The sequence below is a fragment of the Bombina bombina genome, chromosome 6 (genome assembly GCF_027579735.1).
Source record: "Bombina bombina isolate aBomBom1 chromosome 6, aBomBom1.pri, whole genome shotgun sequence".
NCBI classification, from domain to species: Eukaryota; Metazoa; Chordata; class Amphibia; order Anura; family Bombinatoridae; genus Bombina; species Bombina bombina.
Window position 1 is genome coordinate 207,499,288 of NC_069504.1, and position 17,494 is coordinate 207,516,781.

Here is a 17,494-nt window from a genome sequence, read left to right on the forward strand (position 1 = left end):
AAAAATATATCTGGTGTCCCGTGTGTGCTAAAGGCTCATTAAAATAATGACAAACCTATGTATAACTTATGTTGTATGGTACTATACAAGTGGTTGTTGGCCGTGAATATGTGGCTGTTAATATATGTGGCGGTTAATATACTTGTGAATCCTCAATAGGTAAAAACAATTATAAATGCAAAGTGTAATCCAAATATAGATGGGATAGAAATGTTTGACCTATGTTGTATACCACTATCATGTGGAGTTGTTGGCCGTCGATTATGTGGCTATTAATATACTAATTGCGGGTAGTATACTTGTTGGTCCTCAATAGGAAAAGTTCAATATAAAGTTCAATATAAGAGCAATGTGTATCCAATAAAGATGTGATACAAATGATATAAAAATATAATATAAATGTGATCCAAGAAAGCAATAATCAAAGTGTAGAAATTATAAAGCTTGGTACAGGTTATGGGTAAAATATTTTACTACGAAAGGTCCTCATGGGAATCTTGTTATACAGATAATATGTATATAGGTATATACATCCAAGTAATTAAAACAAATACACAATTATTAAGAAGGTTGACACATAGCAATACATAAGCAAATGGAATGATACTCTGTGTCGATATGATAAAATGGCTTTGTGAGCATAGACAATAAAAGCGCTAAAAAATAGCTGTAAAAAGGACACTCTTGTCCGTATGAATAAGTCCTTGATCGACAATATCACAATTGCAGTTCAGCGTGATGTGTAAGATGTAAAAAGTTGTGGCCACAAACTATTGAATGGGATCCAAGGAGTTAACTTCCAATATATGTAGCTTGTTAAATCCCGTAATAAAAACTGAGTAATACAAAGTTATTTTAAGTTGCTAACCCCTGCCGGACTACCGATATCCCTTACCTCCTCTTCAAATTTCTTGGGTTATGGGAAGAGCTGTAACTGTTCCCGGGATGGTGTCTCTGTTCGGCGTGTTGCCGTTGTAAGCCAATGTCAGCTGTGATGGTTGTTATAGTCGGCGTCTCACCTTTAAATTTCCGCAGGTCAGAGTCCTTCCTACCCTGACGTGTGCACAGAGTAATCACGTGGTCCTCAGAGGTCCAATCGGATAGCCGGGTCTTAGGGGAGTGGTGCAGTAGCGGTTCTGTGAGGTTTTCTCGCTGGAGCCAAATTCGGTCACACTAGATTGTCAAAATCTATGCGTTTCAGCGCTGGGGTATGCGCCTTTATCAGACTTTCTATTCCTGTGTGTTTTCTATGGCTCTATTTCTAGTAGTCTGGGTGTTGAAAAACTCCTCCCAAGATATCGGATTTCAAGCGGTTGATTGGCTATTTGTCTTGCATCTAATAGTTAATAAAACTCGTAATCAAAACTGATAGTATCAGGATATCACAATAACACATATGTATCATTCTGCATATTGAGGAGATAAAAACAAACAGTTTTTCGCTAGTACTTATACTGATTCTACGATATATAAGAGAGTTACATATATTCACTCTTGCACAAATGAGGTGTTTTAATTCGGATCTAAACCATTAGACCGGATGATTATAGATGGATGTATATCAAATAATTATATTTAAGAAAGGATATAATGGGTTATATTTGTAAAAAGGATCACAAGCAATAGGAGATATACCCAAGTACTTGTACTATCAATGATTATAATACAGTTATATGTCAGTAGGTCGCCATATCTAGGGATTGATATTAAACCTTATAGATGTTGTAGCGTCTGTGTATAATAAAGAGTTGTAAAAATGAGGGTTTTATATTAAGATACATTTTGAGGATATATGTTATATAGAACTATTTCATAATCAGTGAGGTATCTGTATTAACTTTAATATAAACGGGTTCAGGTTGAGTTCTGCATTGAGACCATTCGGTGTCAATGTATTAAATTTGAATATTAATTCTGCTTCTTTTAATAGTAAAGTGTTTTCTATATCACTCAGAGGTCCAAATCCAGGTAAAGAGTCATTAACCTGAGATAAAAAGAAAAAAGAATAATTAGCACACATAATAACTATACACGGGCAACCAGCATAGCTTGAGTGCGCCTATTTAAAGACATTAGCAAGTCAGTAAGTGAGGGTGCGCCAAAACCAACAAGTTGGTAGGTTTCTGGAAGTCGATAACCCGAAAGTGCGCTATGACAGCGCTATGATCCTGGGTTTCTCACATGCAAAGAGCTTTAGCATCATTGGTGTACTAGTCTCTCTTTCCGACCTTGTGTACTAGATCCTTTACCTTTTATGTTTTAATAAAAAAAATTCTTCAGACCAGCACGGCTTGTTCTTTTATTACGGGGTGGATGGTATTATGTGCTGATACTGAGAGTAAGTTATAACTCCTCTTAAATGTGGGGTTGGTTTCCTCTTATCCAAATCAACAGCATTTTACCTTACAGACCTTCACTATGTGGGTTACCCTTTTTTCCCTGAGGTCTTCTGAATTGATTTATTTAAAGTTGAAGATCTTTTACAACTGAGGATTCACCAATAAATAGACAGCTTGAACTAAATCCTTCATAATTGTGCAGTGTTCTAGACACATATTTCTTAATGGGGCGTCTATTTTGTATGGCTAAAATAAATTATTGATATAATTCTATGGTTAGGCCAATTAGCAAACAGACAGCTTCATTTGTCCTGAGTCTTATTGATGTTGAGTAGAACATAATTTGGGCAATGTGAGACTTATGCATCGTTACAATGAGAACATAAAGCTATGAACTGATAAAACAGCAACAAATGGTGTTGTTTCTTCTAGAGTTACCTGAATTCTTTACATTTTACTACCTAAAGAATATTTAATTATAATACATTTTTTGTTTTTGTTTAATAGGTGTGTGGTGATATAAGTGCAGGACTCAAACTGGCTACCCCTAATTCTGATATGCTCCCAGTATCAGAAAATATAGAAATCTAAAAACAAATGGGGGGAGGGGGTGCGCTCCAAGAACAGAGCAAAGAGTAGACTACCTATTAATGTTTAATAGGCTGGAAAAAAATAGAATCTAATCAGTGAGGGAATACTATCACACTGTGTGTGTATTCTAGGTAAAAATATCAAAAAAATATATCTGGTGTCCGTGTGTGCTAAAGGCTCATTAAATAATGACAAACCTATGTATAACTTATGTTTGTATGGTACTATCAAGTGGGTTGTTGGCCGTGATTATGTGGCTGTTAATATATGTGGCGGTTAATATACTGTGAATCCTCAATAGGTAAAATACAATATAAATGCAAAGTGTAATCCAATATAGATGGGATAGAATGTTTTGACCCTATGTTGGTATACCACTATCATGTGAGTTGTTGGCGTGATTATGTGGCTATTAATATACTAATTGCGTTAGTATACTTGTGGGTCCTCAATAGGAAAAGTCAATATAAAGTTCAATATAAGAGCAATGTGTAATCCAATAAAGATGTGATACAAATGATATAAAAATACAATATAAATGTGATCCAAGAAAGCAATAATCAAAGTGTAGAAATTATAAAGCTGGTACAGGTTATGGGTAAAATATTTTTACTACGAAAGGTCCTCAATGGGAATCTGTTATACAGATAATATGTATATAGGTATATACATCCAAGTAATTAAAACAAATACACAATTATTAAGAAGGTTGACACATAGCATTACATAAGCAAATGGAATGATTACTCTGTGTCGTTATGATAAAATGGCTTTGTGAGCATAGACAATAAAAGCGCTAAAAATAGCTGTAAAAAGGACACTCTTGTCCGTATGAATAAGTCCTTGATCGACAATATCACAATTGCAGTTCAGCGTGATGTGTAAGATGTAAAAAGTTGTGGCCACAACTATTGAATGGGATCCAAGGAGCTAACTTCCAATATATGTAGCTTGTTATAATCCCGTAATAAAAACTGAGTAATACAAAGTTATTTAAGTTGCTCACCCCTGCCGGACTACTGATATCCCTTACCTCCTCTTCAAATTTCGTGGGTTATGGGAAGGCTGTAACTGTCCCGGGATGGTGTCTCTGTTCGGCGTGTTGCCGTGTAAGCCAATGTCAGCTGTGATGGTTTGTTATAGTCGGCGTCTCACCTTTAAATTTCCCGGTCAGTCCTTCCTACCCTGACGTGTGCACAGAGTAATCACGTGGTCCTCAGAGGTCCAATCGGATAGCCGGGTCTTAGGGGGAGTGGTGCAGTAGCGGTTCTGTGAGGTTTTCTCGCTGGAGCCAAATTCGGTCACACTAGATTGTCAAAATCTACGCGTTTCAGCGCTGGGTATGCGCCTTTATCAAGACTTTCTATTCCTGTGTGTTTTCTATGGCTCTATTTCTAGTAGTCTGGGTGTTGAAAAACTCCTCCCAAGATATCGGATTTCAAGCGGTTGATTGGCTATTTGTCTATGCATCTAATAGTAATAAAACTCGTAATCAAAACTGATAGTATCAGGATATCACAATAACACATATGTATCATTCTGCATATTGAGAGATAAAAACAAACAGTTTTCGCTTAGTACTTATACTGATTCTACGATATATAAGAGAGTTACATATATTCACTCTTGCACAAATGAGGTGTTTAATTCGGATCTAAACCATTAGACGGATGATTATAGATGGATGTATATCAAATAATTATATATAAGAAAGGATATAATGGGTATATTTGTAAAAGGATCACAGCAATAGGAGATATACCCAAGTACTTGTATATCAATGATTATAATACAGTTATATGTCAGTAGGTCGCCATATCTAGGGATTGATATTAAACCTTATAGATGTTGTAGCGTCTGTGTATAATAAAGAGGTTGTAAAAATGAGGGTTTTATATTAAGATACATTTTGAGGATTATATGTTATATAGAACTATTTCATAATCAGTGAGGTATCTGTATTAACTTTATATAAACGGGTTCAGGTTGAGTTCTGCATTGAGACCATTCGGTGTCAATGTATTAAATTTGAATATTAATTCTGCTTCTTTTAATAGTAAAGTGTTTTCTATATCTCCTCCTCTGTTATTCAGAACTTTTTTGATACCCCAATACTTGAATCCTATTGGTTTCTTATGATGTATTTCTGTAAAATGTTTTGAGAGTAAGTGTTTACAGTTACCACGTTTTATATTTGAGAGATGTTCTCTTATTCTATCGTGTAGAGGTCTACTAGTTTGTCCTAAATACTGTAATTTGCATTGGCATTGTATTAGATAGATTACATTAATATCTGAGCATCTGATTGTCTCTCTTATTAGATGTTTATAATTATTATTAGAGGATATCACTTCTTTATCTTTTTTTACCAAATTTGCAAGCTTTACAGCTATTGCAAGGATAGAAACCTTGAAGATTATTGCCTAGTAAATCTTGTTGTCTTGATTTCATGTTTTTATTGAACTGGCTAGGTGCTAGCATACTCTTTAGATTTTTGTTTTTTCTATATATTATAGTAGGATGTCGATCTATAATGTCTGACAGAAGTGGATCTTTCTTAATTATATGCCAGTGTTTATCTAGGATCTTTTTTATAGTTTTATGGTCTTCATTATATTCTGTTATGAATGATACTTGATTACATGTATTTTTATTGGCATCTTTCCTCTTGTATTTTAATAATTCTGTTCTATCTTTCTTTATTGCTTGTATTTTTGCTTCTTTGATTACATTATCTCCATATCCTTTATCTTGAAATTTCTTTTCTAATGTTTTAGCTTGTGTAAGGAAAGTTTGATCTTCTGAGCAGTTTTTCTTTATTTTTTGTTTTCCCACATAAAGGTAGATTATTTGCTTGTCACTAAAATGGAGTCACTATGAAAAAATCTAGTAACTGCAATTTTTTCATAGCAGCTCCATTTCAGTGAATGGATTATTCACTAATTGTTATTATATGTATATTGGTTGCATGTTACTAAATAATAGTGGCTGTTTGCTATATTGGCTTATGACCCCAGACTCTGTGACATTGTTAACTACATCAGTGTTTCTCAACCCCAGTTCTCAAGTACCCCCAACAGGCCACGTTTTCATTATAGCTGAACCAGTGCACAGGTGAAGTAATTAGCTGAGAAGTAACATCATGATTACTAACCTGCTCTCACCCATCAACTGATTACTTCACCTGTGCACTAGTATTGATATAATGAAAACCTGGCCTGTTGGGGGAACTTGAAGACCGCTGTTGAGAAACAATGAGCTATATTATATAGACTGCAGAGTAATTGCACATTAATCCTAACCAGAGTCCTCCCTAATCACAATTCTCTGTGCCAGTGCATTCGCAAGTGCTTGTGATCTCAGAGGCTCTGATGTTTATTGCCTCTCCAACACGGAAATATTAATGACACAACTGCTTCAGTTTGGTCTTCCTAAGGAATTAGAAGTTTTGCATTAAATAAAAAAAGATCATCTTCTTTAATTAAACTAGTTTTGTATGTATGGTTAAGTAGAATTGGTTTTGCTATATAATTATAACCAGTATTGTCCCACAATGGCTGCCTTCTGTGTTCCCAAATTGTGATCATCCCTCCTGTTGCCGTCCCACCCACAAAACAACCGTGGACATTTGAGAAGTGCCCTCATATTTAATTTCTGCAGATGCCACTGAATACAACCTATTAAATGAACATGTCACATATTTATCCTGGTCTTTTTTATGGATATTAGTTTACAGTATATTGTCTGTTGTGGTGTAGAAACAGAGCTTTTACTGAATTTTGTATCAATTTTTTAATCAATAATGTTTACAGAGATGCAAAATAAATTTCAGAATGAATTTTAAATCCTGTTTATTGATGGAATCCTTTGCGAACAAAACATAAATTCTATTGATCATTATTTCCATTGTGACTTTTTAAACTAGAGTCCTTAAAGGTACAACACATTGGACTAAATGTATTTTGATTATTGCTTAAGGAAAACTAAAGTAATTGTTAGGCAATTATTTTTTGCAAATTATGCAAAATAATATCACCACCCAAGTTAACTAAATGTGTGTTTTGTGTTCCTTGGCAAAAAGTTTATTTTTGGGGTTCAGAGACATTTTGATCTAGGGACAATTAGGCTTCCATTGTTTTTTTTAGTACAACCCGTAATAATTAGTATTTTATACAATTTCTGTTTTTTTCTATACTTCTGATGTAATTTAAAGAAGTAAAGTACTTTATGGCCCCAATTTATCAAAGGTCTTGCGGACCTGATCCGACAGTGCGGATCAGGTCCACAAGACCTCGCTAAATGCGGAGAGCAATACGCTGTCCGCATTTAACATTGCACCATCAGCTCACAAGAGCTGCTGGTGCAACGCCGCCCCCTGCTGACTCGCGGACGATCGGCCGCCAGCAGGGAGGTGTCAATCAACCCGATCGTATTTGATCGGGTTGATTTCCGGCGATTCCTGTCCGCCTGCTCAGAGCAGGCGGACAGGGTTATGGAGCACCGGTCTTCAGACAATCGGTCGCCAGAAACACGGCCCTTCAAGCACCGTTCGGAGCTTGATAAATGGGCCTGTATATCTCAGTAACAGTTATTTGTTTAGCAAGTTTATCTTTGATGATCTTGACAGTAGAAATATGAGATTATTCCTATAATATTGAATAGGTAGTTTGTATTTTCTAAATTATTGCTTTCATTTTTCAAGTCTGTCTATGTGATAATGCATTTTGTTCTCATTGATTTGAAAATAATTTTATAATTTGTACATATTTTTTTATCTATATTATTCATTTTGATTTAAAAAAAACAACTAGATTTGTAAGTTGTTGGTCAGATGTATTCTTTGATAATGTAAATACGGTTTATGTAATATATGGAATCAGATATCACTTAATACTAGTTTATTAACGTTCCAGAAGAGATGATTAGTATTTGCATGCTGTTTATTGTATTGCTTTCCCGCAAGTGTTTTGGAGTAAACATACATTTCTCCAGCCTGTAATTACTATGCTATGTATGTATAAAATAAGCATGGTATGTGTCCACTTACATTTTGAAGTCAAACTGAAAACTGTTAATGAATAATGTTTCTGTAAAAATATAAGTAACTGTTTAGAGAAAACAGTCAGTAGGAAAACACGTGTTCTGTATGTCCAGAGGTTACAGGATTTTAAAAAATCCTGAACAGGTTATTATTGTTTTGATTATTATACATTATATGTCATGTATTATCTTATGCCTTTAGTTAGTCTACTGATCTATTGATCGACCTTTTTAAAAAGGCAACAAATGCTAATAAAATGTTTCATGTTGTTCTTAAAAGAGTGTGTTTTAAACAGTATAATTTTTGTAATGAATCTTCATCCCTGAGCATAGACAATTTTTGGAAATCCTAGTATGGCCTTCTTTAAAACTTGAATATGGGTGTGCTTACATAGGTAGTCAAAAGGCTGCACAAAGCAATATCATCAGTCTTTTAGTGAATCAATACACATTTCTAAAGAATTGGAAAGCATCATCTCTGAATAACATTGCAGCAGTACTATACATTTTGAGAAGTTTCTTTAGTGCAAATAATTGAAATGAAATAAATTACACTAGTCCTAAAGCCCGTTCACACGGGCCATTTTTTGCAGTACAGCGGTCCCACCCCTTGCTCTCTCTCTCCCCCTCTCTTTTGCTCTCTCTCCCCCTCTATTTTGCACTCTCTCCCCCTCTATTTTGCGTTCTCTCTCGCTCCACCTCTCTTTTGCTCTCTCTCTCCCCCCTCTCTTTTGCTCCCTCTCTCTCTCCCTTTTTTTTGCTTTCTCTCCCCCCTCTCTTTTGCTCTCTCTCCCCTTGCTTTTGCTCTCTCTCCCCCTCTCTTTTGTGCCCTCTCTCCCCCCCTCTCTTTTGCGCTCTCTCTCCCCCACTCTCTTTTGCTCCCTCTCTCCCCCTCTCTTTTGCTTTCTCTCCCCTCTCTTTTGCTCTCTCTCCCCCCTCTCTTTTGCGCTCTCTCTCTCCCCCCTCTTTTGCGCTCTCTCTCTGCCCCTCTCTTTTGTTCTCTCTGCCCCTCTTTTGCTGTCTCTCTCCCTCTCTTTTGCTGTCTCTCTCCCTCTCTTTTGCTCTCTCTCCCCCTCTCTTTTGCGCTCTCTCCCCCTCTCTTTTGCGCTCTCTCCCCCTCTCTTTTGCTCTCTCTCCCCCTCTCTTTTGTGCTCTCTCCACCTCTCTTTTGTGCTCTTTCCCCCCTCTCTTTTGAGCTCTCTCTGTTGACAGCTGTATAATTGTGATAATAATATAAACTTTATTAGTTGGTTTACTGTTTGTTAGCTGTTGTGTAATGGCTTCTGCTATTTGGCATTTATAGGAGCTAAAGAAACTAAGTTTTTATTATATTCTATTAATGGCTACCTTTCTTTCTTTCCTACAGATGATCTTAGTTACCGCTGGCTGCTAAATGAATTCCCAGTATTTATTACTACAGACAAACGGCGCTTCATTACACAAACAAATGGAAATCTGTATATTGCAAAAGTAGAACAATCTGACAGAGGCAATTATGCATGTTTTGTAACCAGCCCTTCAATTACAAAAAGTGTATTCAGCAAATTCATTCCACTGGTACCACAAGCTGCAAGTAAGTTTTACTGGTTAAGACATCATACAGTTATATATTTAATAAACAGTATCTTTTTTTAACTCTTTGGAAAAACAACACAACTGAAATATAAGACCTAAGAAAGGACAATTTACTAGTCCCACATAAGTAGAAAATGGAAGCATCTATATGCCATAGAATTTCATATAATCTTAATCTAAGGGTGTGAAGACTCTTTCGCCTAGATTTAGAGTTTAGCGTTAGCCGTCAAAAGCAGCGTTAAGGGGTCCTAACGCTGCTTTTTACCGCCCGCTGGTATTTAGAGTCAGCCAGGAAAGGGTCTACCGCTCACTTCCCTACCGCGATTCCAGGTTACCGCAGATCCCCTTACTCCAATTGCGTATCCTATCTTTTCAATGGGATCTGCCTAACGCTGGTATTTGGAGTCTTGGGAGAAGTGAGCGGTAAACCCTCTACCGACAAGACTCCTAACTCCAAAAAAGTCAGTAGTTAAGAGCTTTATGGGCTAACGTCGGAATATAAAGCTCTTAACTACTGTGCTCTAAAGTACACTAACACCCATAAACTACCTATGTACCCCTAAACCAAGGCCCCCCCACATCGCCACTCTAATAAAAAAATTGTAACCCCTAATCTGCCACCACCTACATTATCCCTATGAACCCCTAATCTGCTGCCCCTAACATCGCCGACCCCTATATTATATATTATTTATTAACCCCTAATCTGCCCCCCCCCCACGTCGCCGCTACCTAACTACACTTATTAACCCCTAATCTACCGACCGGACCTCGCCGCCACTATAATAAATGTATTAACCCCTAACCCGCCGCACTCCCACCTCGCAAACACTATAATACATTTTATTAACCCCTAATCTGCCCTCCCTAACATCGCCGCCACCTACCTACAATTATTAACCCCTAATCTCCCACCCACACCGTCGCCGCTACTATAATAAAGTTATTAACCCCTAAACCTAACTCTAACCCTAACTCTTAGACACCCATAACATAAATATAATTTATATTAAACGAAATAATATTCCTAAAATTAACTAAATTATTCCTATTTAAAACTAAATACTTACCTATCAAATAAACCCTAATATAGCTACAATATAATTAATAATTACATTGTAGCTATTTTAGGATTTATATTTATTTTACAGGCAACTTTGTATTTATTTTAACTAGGTACAATAGCTATTAAATAGTTAATAACTATTTAATAGCTATCTAGTTAAAATAAATACAAAATTACCTGTAAAATAAATCCTAACCTAAATTACAATTAAACCTAACACTACACTATCATTAAAGTAATTAAATAAATTAACTACAATTAAATAAAATTAAATACAATAAAATAAACTATTCTATAATTAAAAAAAAAACAAACACTAAATTACAAAAAATAAAAAAGAATTACAAGCAGTTTAAATTAATTACACCTAATCTAAGCCCCCCAAAATAAAAAAATCCCTACCCTATTCTAAAATACAAAAGTAATCAGCTCTTTTACCAGCCCTTAAAAGGGCTTTTTGCGGGGCCTTGCCCCAAAGTAATCAGCTCTTTTGTATGAAAATAAAAATACAATACCCCCACCAACATTACAACCCACCACCCACATACCCCTACTCTAACCCACCCAAACCCCCCTTAAAAAAACTATCACTAACCCCCTGAAGATCTCTCTACCTTGAGTCATCTTCACCCAGCCGAGTCGAATTCTTCATCCCAGCGGAGCAAGTTGATGTCCTCCATCCGGTAGAAGTCTTGATCCAAGCGGCAAAGAAGAGGTCCTCCATCCGGGCGAAGTCTTGATCCAAGCGGCAAAGAAGAGGTCCTCCATCCGGGCGATGTCTTCTTCCAAGCGGCATCTTCTATCTTCTTTCTTCCGGATCCATCTTCATCCCACAGACGCGGAACATCCTCCTTCCCCGATGAATGAAGGTTCCTTTAAGAGACGTCATCCAAGATGGCATCCTTTCAATTCCGATTGACTGTTAGAATTCTATCAGCCAATCGGAATTAAGGTAGAAAAAATCTGATTGGCTGATGCAATCAGCCAATTAGATTGAAGTTCAATCCGATTGGCTGATCCAATCAGCCAATCGTATTGAACTCGCATTCTATTGGCTGATCTTGGATGACGTCCCTTAAAGGAACCTTCATTTGTCGTTAGTCTGTCGGGGGAGGATGTTCCGCATCGGCGGGATGAAGATGGATCCGGAAGAAAGAAGATAGAAGATGCCGCTTGGATGAAGACATCGCCCGGATGGAAGACCTCTTCTTTGCCGCTTGGATCAAGACTTCGCCCGGATGGAGGACCTCTTCTTTGCCGCTTGGATCAAGATTTCTACCAGATGGAGGACATCTTCTTGCTCCGCTTGGATGAAGAATTCGGCTCGGCTAAGTGAAGACGACTCAAGGTAGGGAGATCTTCAGGGGGTTAGTGATAGGTTTTTTAAGGGGGGTTTGGGTGGGTTAGAGTAGTGGTATGTGGGTGGTGGGTTGTAATGTTGGGGGGGGTATTGTATTTTTATTTTCCTGCAAAAGAGCTGATTACTTTGGGGCAAGGCCCCGCAAAAAGCCCTTTTAAGGGCTGGTAAAAGAGCTGATTACTTTTGTATTTTAGAATAGGGTAGGGCATTTTTTTATTTTGGGGGGCTTTTTAATTTTATTAGGGGGCTTAGATTAGGTGTAATTAGTTTAAACTGCTTGTAATTCTTTTTTATTTTTTGTAATTTAGTGTTTGTTTGTTTTTATTATAGAATAGTTTATTCTATTGTATTTTATTTTAGGTAATTGTAGGTAATTTATTTAATGATAGTGTAGTGTTAGGTTTAATTGTAACTTAGGTTAGGATTTATTTTACAGGTAATTTTGTATTTATTTTAACTAGGTAGATATTAATTAGTTATTAACTATTTAATAGCTATTGTACCTAGTTAAAATAAACACAAAGTTGCCTGTAAAATAGATATAAATCCTAAAATAGCTACAATCTAACTATTAGTTATATTGTAGCTATATTAGGTTGTATTTTATAGGTAAGTATTTAGTTTTAAATAGGAATAATTTATTTAATTTTAGTAATATTATTTTTTTTTATAAAAATTATATTTATATTTATATTAGGGGGGTGTTAGGGTTAGGGTTAGAGTTAGGTTTAGGGGTTAATAACTTTATTATAGTAGCGGCGACGGTGTGGGCGGGAGATTAGGGGTTAATAATTGTAGGTAGGTGGAGGCGATGTTAGGGAGGGCAGATTAGGGGTTAATACTATTTATTCTAGGGTTTGCGAAGCGGGAGTGCGGCGGTTTAGGGGTTAATACATTTATTATAGTGGCGGCGAGGTCTGGTCGGCAGATTAGGGTTTAATAAGTGTAGGTAGGTAGCGGCGACATTGGGGGGGCAGATTAGGGGTTAATAAATATAATATAGGGGTCGGCGGTGTTAGGGGCAGCAGATTAGGGGTACATAGGGATAATGTAGGTTGCGGCGGTGTATGGAGCGGCAGATTAGGGATTAATAGTATAATGCAGGTGTCAGCGATAGCGGGGCAGCAGATTAGGGGTTAATAAGTGTAAGGTTAGGGGTGTTTAGACTCGGGGTACATGTTAGGGTGTTAGGTGCAGACTTAGAAAGTGTTTCCCCATAGGAAACAATGGGGCTGCGTTAGGAGCTGAACGCTGCTTTTTTGCAGGTGTTTTTTTTTTTCAGCCCAAAATGCCCCATTGTTTCCTATGGGGATATCGTGCACGAGCATATTTTTCCAGCTTACCGCTACAGTAAGCAAAGCTGGTATTGAGAGTTGAAGTGGAGCTAAGTTAGGCTCAATGCACCCTTTTTTGAGCCTAACGCAGCCCCTCAGACAACTCTAAATACCAGCATTGTTGGAAGGGTGCGTTGGGAAAAAAAAGCGCGGCTTTTTACTGACAAAACTCTAAATCTAGGCCTTTATTTTTAAATGTTTATTAAGAGGCTATTTTCATTTAATATTTTTGCTGAAATCAAACCACATCCAATGGCCAGGTAAATTAAAATAACATATAAATAAGAAGGGAGAGGTGATCAACTGGATACAAACATGGCTATAGCAGATTGTGCTAAGGAATGGTGGACCCTCTGTGGGCTCTTTTTTAGCCCATTTCACAGTGGAGAACTTTTCCAGAGAATCAGTTTGGTCTCCTGAAGGGCAGTCCAGCTCTGAAGTACCACAAATCTCCTCTAACTGAAGGACGTTAAAGCATATCAGACATATAAGTTGAGGTTGTAGGTTTATTGAGCAATGGGTGGATTTCTTATTAACCTTAGAGAGAAACACCCCATTGGTTGTGTGGTTCTCTTTAATTTGATTGGATTGAAATGTGTCAAAGATAATAAAAAAAAATCTGAGCATTATTTCCAAATAGAAGTGAATATAAGTTAAAACATGGGGCCCGATCCGATATGTAGCGTCGCCCGCTAAAGCCGGCGACGCCAAATTTTGCGCTAGTTTGGTATCCTATATACGGCGTAACCTAGAAGTTACGCTCGTACATTTCTGCCTTCGGCCGTAGTTTTTTGGCCCATAAACAGGTATACCAAACCAGCGCAGTTTGGTATCCAATATACAGCGTAAGGACTTACGTGGCGAAAATGGAGAAATCTTACTCCATTTTCACCTTGCCACAAAATGCAGGTGTAGTAAGCCTTACGCTGAGTATTGGAGCTCCGTAACTCCCTAAACTGGCTGCAAAATAAAACCTAACGCATGCGCAATGTCTATCTACCTGTCAACCGCGATCCCCAGCCGCATCCCTAATAAAGTGTTTAACCCCTAAACCGCCGCTCTTGGACCCCGCCGCCACCTACATTAAATATCTAACCCCCTAATGTGATCCCCCTACACCGCCGCCACCTACATTAAAATTATTAACCCCTAATGTAATCCCCCTACACCGCCGCCATCTATATTAAAATTATTACCCCCTAATGTGAGCCCCCTACCCCGCTGCCACCTATTTTAACTATATTACCCCTAATCTAATCCCCCTACACCGCCGCCACCTATATTAAATGTATTAACCCCTAATCTAATCCCCCTAAACCGCTGCCACCTATAATAAATGTATTACCTTCTAAAATACTAAAATGTATCTAACCTAAACTAAATTACAAATAGCCCTGAAAAGGGCTTTTTGCGTGGCATTGGCCCAAAGTAACCAGCTCTATGACCAGCCCTTAAAAGGGCCTTTTGCGGGGCATTGCCCCAAAGTAATCAGCTCTTTTACCAGCCCTTAAAAGGGCCTTTTGCGGGGCATTGTCACAAAGTAATCAGCTATTTTACCTGTCATCTAATTCCCCTACACCGCCGCCACCTATAATAAATGTATTACCCCCTAATCTAATCCACCTACACCGCCGCCACCTATAATAAATGTATTACCCCCTAAAATACTAAAATGTCCCTACCCTAAACTAAATTACAAATAGCCCTGAAAAGGACCTTTTGCGTGTATTGTCCCAAAGTAACCAGCTTTATTACCAGCCCTTAAAAGGGCCTTTTGCGGGGCATTGCCCCAAAGTAACCAGCTCTATTACCAGCCCTTAAATGGGCCTTTTGCGGGGCATTGTCACAAAGTAATCAGCTCTTTTACCTGTAATCTAATCCCCCTACACCGCCGCCACCTATAATAAATGTATTAACCCCTAATCTAATCCCCCTACACCGCCGCAACCTATATTAAATATATTAACCCTAATCTGACCCCCCTACACCGCCGCCACCTATATTAACTATATTAACCCTAATTATATTAGGGTTAATATAGTTAATACAGTTATAATATTATATATATTAACTATATTAACCCTATCTAACTCTAACACCCCTAATTTAATTATTATTAAAATAAATCTAAATAATATTAATAATATTAACTAAATTATTCCTATTTAAAACTAAATACTTACCTATAAAATAAACCCTAAGATAGCTACAATATAATTAATAATTACATTGTAGCAATTTTAGGGTTTATATTTATTTTACAGGTAACTTGGTATTTATTTTAACTAGGTACAATAGCTATTAAATAGTTAATAACTATTTTATAGCTACCTAGTTAAAATAATTACCAAATTACCTGTAAAATTAATCCTAACCTAAATTACAAATACAGCTACACTATCAATAAATTAATTAAATAAACTAAAAATATCTAAACTAAAATACAATTAAATACACTAAACTAAATTGCAAAAAAACCCCACTAAATTACAAAAAATTAAAAAAAGATTACAAGAATTTTAAGCTAATTACACCTAATCTAAGCCCCCTACTAAAATAACAAAGCCCCCCAAAATAAAAAAAATTCCCTACCCTAATCTAAATTACAAAAAGTAATCAGCTCTATTACCAGCCCTTTAAAGGGCCTTTTGTGGGGCATTGCACCCAAAGTAATCAGCTCTTTTACCTGTAAAAAAAAGAACACCCCCCCATTACAACCCACCACCCACATACCCCTACTCTAACCCACCCAATCCCCCCTTAAAAAAACCTAAGTCTAACCCCCAAGTGCTCCTTACCTGTCCTGAAGACTGGCAGAGAAGGTCCTGTTCCAGGCGGAGAAGTCTTCTTCCAGGTGGCGACCTCTTCTTCTTCCAGGATCCAGCCGGCTGGAACTGAAGACCGGAGCTGGAGCGTGGAGGATTAAAAATGGAATCCCTTGAATTCCTATTGGCTGATTTGAGCCTTCAAATTCAAATCAGCCAATCGGATGCGAGCTACTTTAATTCTATTGGCTGATTTGAATAGCCAATAGAATAAGAGCTACTGTAATTCTATTGGCTGATTAGAATAGCCAATAGAATTACAGTAGGTCTTATTCTATTGGCTATTCAAATCAGCCAATAGAATTAAAGTAGCTTGCATCCGATTGGCTGATTTGAATTTGAAGGCTCAAATCAGCCAATAGGAATTTAAGGGACGCCATTTTTAATCGCGTACCTTGAATTCCTATTCAGTGTACGGCGGCGATCGTATGAAGAGGATCCTCCATGTTCCGGCTCCGGTCTTCAGTTCCAGCGTCGCCGATCTTCAGTTCCAGCATCACCGGTCTACGGGCGGCGCAGGTTTCCACGCTTGTGCCGAAACCTGCGCCGTATATCGGATCGCGTCCCTGATATGTAAGTTGTTTACTTTATGCATTTACAATAGATTTACAATAGATAAAGTCATAGTGAAATGTGCACAGCACCTGAATAACTGCACCTTGGGTAAGTGCACGCTGGACAGGAGCCACAATCATCTCTCCCCATACGGAGCTTGATAAATATGCACCACAGTGTCCAACTTATTTATCCAGAAAGCCTCTTTTTGCTTAATATAATGTTGCCTATCACCTCATCCTTTTGGAATATTAACATGATTAATACCTCTTCTTATATGTGATTGGTAGTAGTACGGGTACAGTAGTAAATCCTTGCATGATTAAGGGCTACGAGCCTGAAAGGTCACATGCATATTTGCACCTTGATGTTTGCAATACATTTTCATTCATTAACTTTGGACTTCCTTATACTCATGTTTGTAAGATTAAGAAGAGGCTGATAGTTTTTGAGAGAGCATCAAAGAAGGTTGTGAATAACTTTCTTCGGGGGGGGGGGGGGGGTTGGGTTCTGAACCTCATAGACTTTGTCTACTAAAAAAGGACATTATTCTCAGTGTTTTTATTCACTTATATTTAACGTGAAGATGTAACTGCTCATTTATACCAAATACTCAACATCATGTGTTCTGTGCTTAGAATTTTCTTAATACAGGCACATTCTAACTTTGTATTTTGTTCCCACCAGTACAAAAACGTTTTTCACCTGATATATCAGTTGGCTTCAAAGATACCTATGCACTGAAAGAGCAAAATGTGACTCTAGAATGTTTTGCTCTTGGAAAGTAAGTACTGATTTCTGTTTCTAAC

At 37.3% G+C, this 17,494-nt stretch overlaps 1 protein-coding gene across 1 annotated transcript in view; it reads left to right on the forward strand.

Annotated features, from left to right (window-relative positions):
• CNTN1 (contactin 1) overlaps positions 1 to 17,494 on the forward strand; it is a 542,533-nt gene that overhangs the window by 406,510 nt on the left and 118,529 nt on the right. Inside the window, exons 7-8 of the mRNA XM_053716725.1 lie at positions 9,337 to 9,543; positions 17,373 to 17,469. Coding sequence (XP_053572700.1) covers positions 9,337 to 9,543; positions 17,373 to 17,469 — 304 coding nt within the window. The remainder of the gene's footprint in view (positions 1 to 9,336; positions 9,544 to 17,372; positions 17,470 to 17,494) is intronic.